This window comes from Pipra filicauda, unplaced genomic scaffold, assembly GCF_003945595.2.
Source record: "Pipra filicauda isolate LSUMZ 115617 unplaced genomic scaffold, ASM394559v2 scaffold1447_size23513_pilon, whole genome shotgun sequence".
NCBI lineage: Eukaryota > Metazoa > Chordata > Aves > Passeriformes > Pipridae > Pipra > Pipra filicauda.
Window position 1 is genome coordinate 1 of NW_024103926.1, and position 5,881 is coordinate 5,881.

The window sequence follows — 5,881 nt, forward strand, 5'->3', positions numbered from 1 at the left end:
CCCCAAATCCCCCCCCAGCCCCCAAATTCATCAAGATGTTCGTGCTGGACGAGGCCGACGAGATGCTGAGCAGGGGCTTCAAGGACCAGATCTACGACATCTTCCAGAAGCTGAGCGGGAACACGCAGGTGGGGGGGCCCCAAATCACCCCAAACCCCCCCAAAACCCCCCCAAACCCCCCCCAAAAACCCCCAAAATTGACCCCAAAAACGCTCCGTTCTGACCCAGCAGCGCCCCCTGGCGGCCGGGATGGGTAAGGGGGCTTTTGGGGTGAATTGGGGGGATTTTGGGGGTCCCAGGAGGGATTTTGGGGGTCCCAGGAAAGGTTTGGGGGTCCCAGGATGGTCCCAATGGAATTTGGGGGGTCCCCAGGGGGGTTTTGGGGCGTTTTTGGGGGTTTTGTGGGGGGGTTAAGGGAGGCATTGGGCGTTTTTGGGGGTTTTGTGGGGGGGTTAAGGGAGGCATTGGGGGGGATTGGGGTGAATTGGGAGGATTTTGGGGGTCCCAGGAGGGGTTTTGGGGGGTCCCAGGATGGTCCCAATAAAATTTGGGGGGTCCCAATAAAATTTGGGGGGTCCCCAGGGGGCTTTTGGGGCGTTTTAGGGTTTTTTGGGGGGATTTTGGGGGGTGGAGATTGAGGGTTTTAGTGGTTTCTAAGGGTGGGGTTTGAGGTTTTTGGGGGTCCTGACCCCATTTTTTGGGGTCCTGACCCCATTTTTGGGGGTCCTGACCCCATTTTTGGCTTCTCAGGCTGTTTTTTGGGGGTCCCTTGTTGGTTTTGGGGGGTCCCTGGTTGGTTTCTGAGGGTCTCTGATGAATTTTAAGGGGTTTTGGGGGGGGTTTTAGGTTTGTTTTAAGAACCCGAGTTCAGTTTTTGGGTCCTGAGCCCATTTTTTGTGGTTCTAACCCCAAATTTCGGGTCCTCAGGTGGTCCTGCTCTCGGCCACGAGGCCCCTGGGGGGGATTTTGGGGGTCCCTGGTGGGTTTTGGGGGTCCCTGGTGGGTTTTGGGGGTCTCTGATGAGTTTTAGGGGTTTCTGGGGCCGTTTTCTAGGGGTTTTTTTGAGTTCTGACCCCATTTTTTAGGGTTCTGACCCCATTTTTTAGGGTTCTGACCCCATTTTTTAGGGTTCTGACCCCAAATTTCGGGTCCCCAGGTGGTCCTGCTGTCGGCCACGATGCCCCTGGACGTGCTGGAGGTGACCAAGAAGTTCATGAGGGACCCGATCCGGATCCTGGTGAAGAAGGAGGAGCTGACGCTGGAGGGGATCCGCCAGTTCTACATCAACGTCGAGAGAGAGGTTTGGGGCAATTCCGGGGCATTTTGGGTCATTGAGGATCAGATTCGGGTTTTTGGGGGGGGTTGGGGTCAGTTTTGGGGGGTTTGGGGTCGTTTTTGAGGGGTTTGGGGTCAGTTTTGGGGCAGGAGGAGCTGACGCTGGAGGGGATCCGCCAGTTCTACATCAACAGCGAGAGAGAGGTTTGGGGGATTTTGGGGCAATTCTGGGGGATTTTGGGGCAATTCCGGGGGATTTTGGGTCATTGAGGATCAGATTCAGGTTTTTGGGGGGGGTTGGGGTCAGTTTTGGGGGGCTTTGGGTCGGTTTTGGGGGTTTGGGGTCAGTTTTGGGGGGTTCTGGGGCTGACGCTGGAGGGGATCCGCCAGTTCTACATCAACGGCGAGAGAGAGGTTTGGGGGGATTTTGGGGCAATTCTGGGGGATTTTGGGTCATTGAGGATCAGATTCGGGTTTTTTGGAGGGTTTTCAGTCAGATTTGGGGGGTTCTGTGTCGTTTCTTTGGGGTATTTTGGGTCAGATTTGTTGTGTTTTGTGTCGGTCTGGGGGTGGTTTTTGTCGGGTTTGGGGTATTTTGGGTCATTTTGGTGTATTTTGGGTTATTTTGGTGTATTTTGGGTCATTTGGTGTATTTTGGGTCACTTTCGTGTATTTTGGCTGCAGTTTGGAATGTTTTGTGCTGGATTTGGGATCTTCTGTGTCGCTTTGGGACAATTTCTGTCATTTTTGGGTGGTTTGGGTCGGGGTTAGGCCATTTTGGGGCCGGTTTGGGGACATTTTTGGGCTGTTTTCAGTCGGTTTTGGGGTATTTTGGGTCCAATCGGGTCCCTTTGGGTCAGGGGTCCCCCCAAATCCCCCCCAAATCCCCCAAATCCCCCCAAATCCCCCCAATCCCCCCAAACCCCCCCAATCCCCCAAATCCCCCAAACCCCCCCAATCCCAAATCTTCCCAATCCCCGCAAATCCAATCCCCCCAATCCTCCCAAAGCCCCCCAAATCCCCCAAATCCCCCCCCAAATGCCCCCAAAGCGTACCATCCCCCCAAATCCCCCCAAGCTCCCAAATCCCCCCCAATCCCCCAAATCCCCCAAATCCCCCAATCTTCCCAATGCCCCAAATCCCCCCAATCCCCCAATCCCTCCCCCCAATCCCCAAATCCCCCACAATCCCCCAAAATACCCCCATCCCTCAAATCCTCCAAATCCCCCCAATCCCCCCAAATCCCCCCAATGTCCCAAATCCCCCAAATCCCCCCATTTACCCCAAATCCCCCCATTTATCCCAAATCCCCCCAAATCCCCCCAATCCCCCCAAATCCCCCCATTTACCCCCAATCCCCCCAAATCCCCCAATACCCCAAATCCCCCAAATGCCCCAAATCCCCCCAATCCCCCCAATCCCCCCAATCCCCCAAACCCCCCCAATCCCCCAAATCTTCCCAATCCCCCAAATCCCCCCAAATCCCCCCCCAGTCCCCCCCATCCCCGCATGGGCTCAGGATTTGTGGGTCGCCCCCCCCGTGGCCCCCCCACAGTCACCCCGTGCCAGAGAGACCCCCCCCAAACCATGGGCTGCCCCTCCCCCCGTGGGACAGACCCCTGAGCGGGGGGGACACGGCCCCGGGGGGGAGGGGCAGCGAGGGGCGGTTTGGGGGGGTTTGGGGCAGTTTGGGGGGTTTGGGTCAGGTTTGGGGGGGTTTGGGGCAGTTTTGGGGGGGGTTGGGGCAGTTTGGGGCATTTAAGGGCAGTTTTTGGGGGGTTTGGGGCAGGTTTGGGGCAGCGAGGGGCGGTTTGGGGGGGTTTGGGGGATTTGGGGCAGTTTGGGGGGGTTTGGGGGCATTTAAGGGCAGTTTGGGGGAGGTTGGGGCAATTTGGGGGGGGTTGAGGCAGTTTTGGGGGGGGGTTTGGGGCAGTTTTGGGCATTTAAGGGCAGTTTTGGGTGGGTTTGGGGGGATTTGGGGCGGTTTTGGGTCCTTTGGTCTCTTATTGGCCGGTTTTGTGTCACTTTGGAGTCTCTGCAGGTGGATTTTGGGTCATTTCTTGGGTTTTGGGTCATTTCTTGGTGGGTTTTGGGTCATTTCTTGGGGGTTTTGGGTCATTTCTTGGGGGTTTTGGGTCATTTCTTGGGGGGTTTTGGGTCATTTCTTGGGGGTTTTGGGTCATTTCTTGGGGGGTTTTGGGTCATTTCTTGGGGGTTTTGGGTCATTTCTTGGGGGTTTTGGGTCATTTCTTGGGGGTTTTGGGTCATTTCTTGGGGGTTTTGAGTCATTTCTTGGGGGTTTTGGGTCATTTCTTGGTTGGTTTCGGGACAGTTTTGGGTCTTTTTTGGTTGGTTTTGGGACAGTTTTGGGTCATTTGTTGGTCAGTTCTGGGTCACTTTTTGGTCGTTTTCTGGGTCAGTTTTGGGTGGTTTTTGACTCAGTTTTGGCTCCATTTCTGGGTGGTTTGGGGTCAGTTTTCAGTGGGTTTTTTTGTTAGTTATTGATCCACGTTGGGTCAGTTATTGATCCTCTATTGGTCAGTCATTGGTCAGTTAATCAGTTGGTCATTCTGTGGTCACTCAGGGGTCATTTATTTGGGGCGCAGGAGTGGCAGCTGGACACGCTGTGTGACCTGGGGTCAGTTATTGATCCGTTATTGGTGGGGTTTGGGTCAGTTATTGATCCATTATTGATCTGTTATTGGTCAGTTGGTCACTCAGTGGTCACTCAGTGGTCACTCAGTGGTCACTCCTGCCCCCCAGGAGTGGAAGCTGGACACGCTGTGTGACCTGGGGTCAGTTATTGATCCGTTATTGGTGGGGTTTGGGTCAGTTATTGATCCATTATTGATCTGTTATTGGTCAGTTGGTCACTCAGTGGTCACTCAGTGGTCACTCAGTGGTCACTCCTGCCCCCCAGGAGTGGAAGCTGGACACGCTGTGTGACCTGGGGTCAGTTATTGATCCGTTATTGGTGGGGTTTGGGTCAGTTATTGATCCGTTACTGATCGATCAGTGGTCAGTGGGTCAGTGGTCACTCAGTGGTCACTCAGTGGTCACTCAGTGGTCACTCCTGCCCCCCAGGAGTGGAAGCTGGACACGCTGTGTGACCTGTACGAGACGCTGACCATCACCCAGGCCGTCATCTTCATCAACACGCGGCGCAAGGTGGACTGGCTGACGGAGAAGATGCACGCCCGCGACTTCACCGTGTCCGCCATGGTGGGGGAGGGGCCTGGGGGGGAGGGGCAAAGGGGGAGGGGCCTCTGGGGGGGAGGGGCTGAGCCCTGAGCTGTCCCCTCCCCCCCCCCAGCACGGGGACATGGACCAGAAGGAGCGTGACGTCATCATGAGGGAATTCCGGTCGGGATCCAGCCGGGTCCTCATCACCACCGACCTCCTGGTGAGCCCCTCCCCCACCCTCACGGCCCCTCCCCCGCCCTCAGGGCCCCTCCCCCACCCTCAGGGGCCCTCCCCCACCCAAAAAACCCCTCCCCCACCCACAGAGCCCCTCCCCCACCCTCAGGGCCCCTCCCCCGCCCTCACGACCCCTCCCCCACCCTCACAGCCCCTCCCCCACCCTCACGGCCGCTCCCCTGCCCTCAGGGCCCCTCCCCTGCCCTCACGACCCCTCCCCCACCCTCACAGCCCTTCCCACACCTTCACGGCCCCTCCCCTGCCCTCAGGGCCCCTCCCCCACCCTCACAGCCCCTCCCCCGCCCTCACAGCCCCTCCCCCACCCAAAAAACCCCTCCCCCACCTACAGAGCCCCTCCCCCACCCCTTAAAACCCTGTGTTTTTTTCCCCTGAAACCCATTTTGACCCAAAACCCTTGAGGGTCCTGCCCCCTCCCCACCGCCCAAACGCCCCTCCCCAACCCCCCTGACCCCATCCCCTCCCCCCCCAGGCCCGGGCAATCGACGTCCAGCAGGTCTCTCTGGTCATCAACTACGAACTGCCCACCAACCGCGAGAACTAAATCCACAGGTGGGGAGGGGGCTAAGGGGGGCGGGGCTAGAGCTACAGCCACAGGTGGGGGAGGGGCGGGGGCGGGCTAGAACTACATCCACAGGTGGGGGAGGGGCTAAGGGGGGCGGGGCTAGAGCTACAGCCACAGGTGGGGGAGGGGCGGGGGCGGGGCTAGAGCTACATCCACAGGTGGGGGAGGGGCTAAGGGGGGAGGGGCTAGAGCTACATCCACAGGTGGGGGAGGGGCGGGGGCGGGGCTAGAGCTACATCCACAGGTGGGGGAGGGGCTAAGGGGGCGGGGCTAAGGGAGGGAGGGCGGAGCTCAAACAGGGAGAAGAGGCAAAAAACCTTCTTTTTAACCCCGTTTTTCTCCCTAAATCATCAAATTTTCCCCCTTTGACCCCTCCCCCATTTCCCCTAAAACCCAGGTCATTGGGGGGAGGGGCCTAAAGGAGTGGGAGGAGCCAAAAGTGATGGGGTGGGGCTTAAAAGCAGGGGGTGGGGCTTTTTTTTAACCTTCGGAAAAAATTGCAAAAAAAGGGTTTTTTGGAATAAAGGGGATTTTGGGGTGGAATGAAGGGTTTTGGGGTGGAATGAAGGGGATTTTGGGGTGGAATGAAGGGAATTTTGGGGTGGA

General features: G+C 57.5%; 1 protein-coding gene across 1 annotated transcript; it reads left to right on the top strand.

The window, feature by feature from the left end:
• Positions 1-23: 23 nt before the first annotated feature.
• LOC113996193 (eukaryotic initiation factor 4A-I-like) lies at positions 24-5,278 on the top strand (the record flags this gene model as incomplete). Its single annotated transcript, XM_039378707.1, is given in 5 exon segments — positions 24-128; positions 1,157-1,300; positions 4,360-4,497; positions 4,589-4,678; positions 5,183-5,278. Coding segments are annotated over 5 exon segments (573 nt in total), but the record flags the coding sequence as incomplete, so codon positions are not given.
• Between the last annotated feature and the right edge of the window lie 603 nt (positions 5,279-5,881).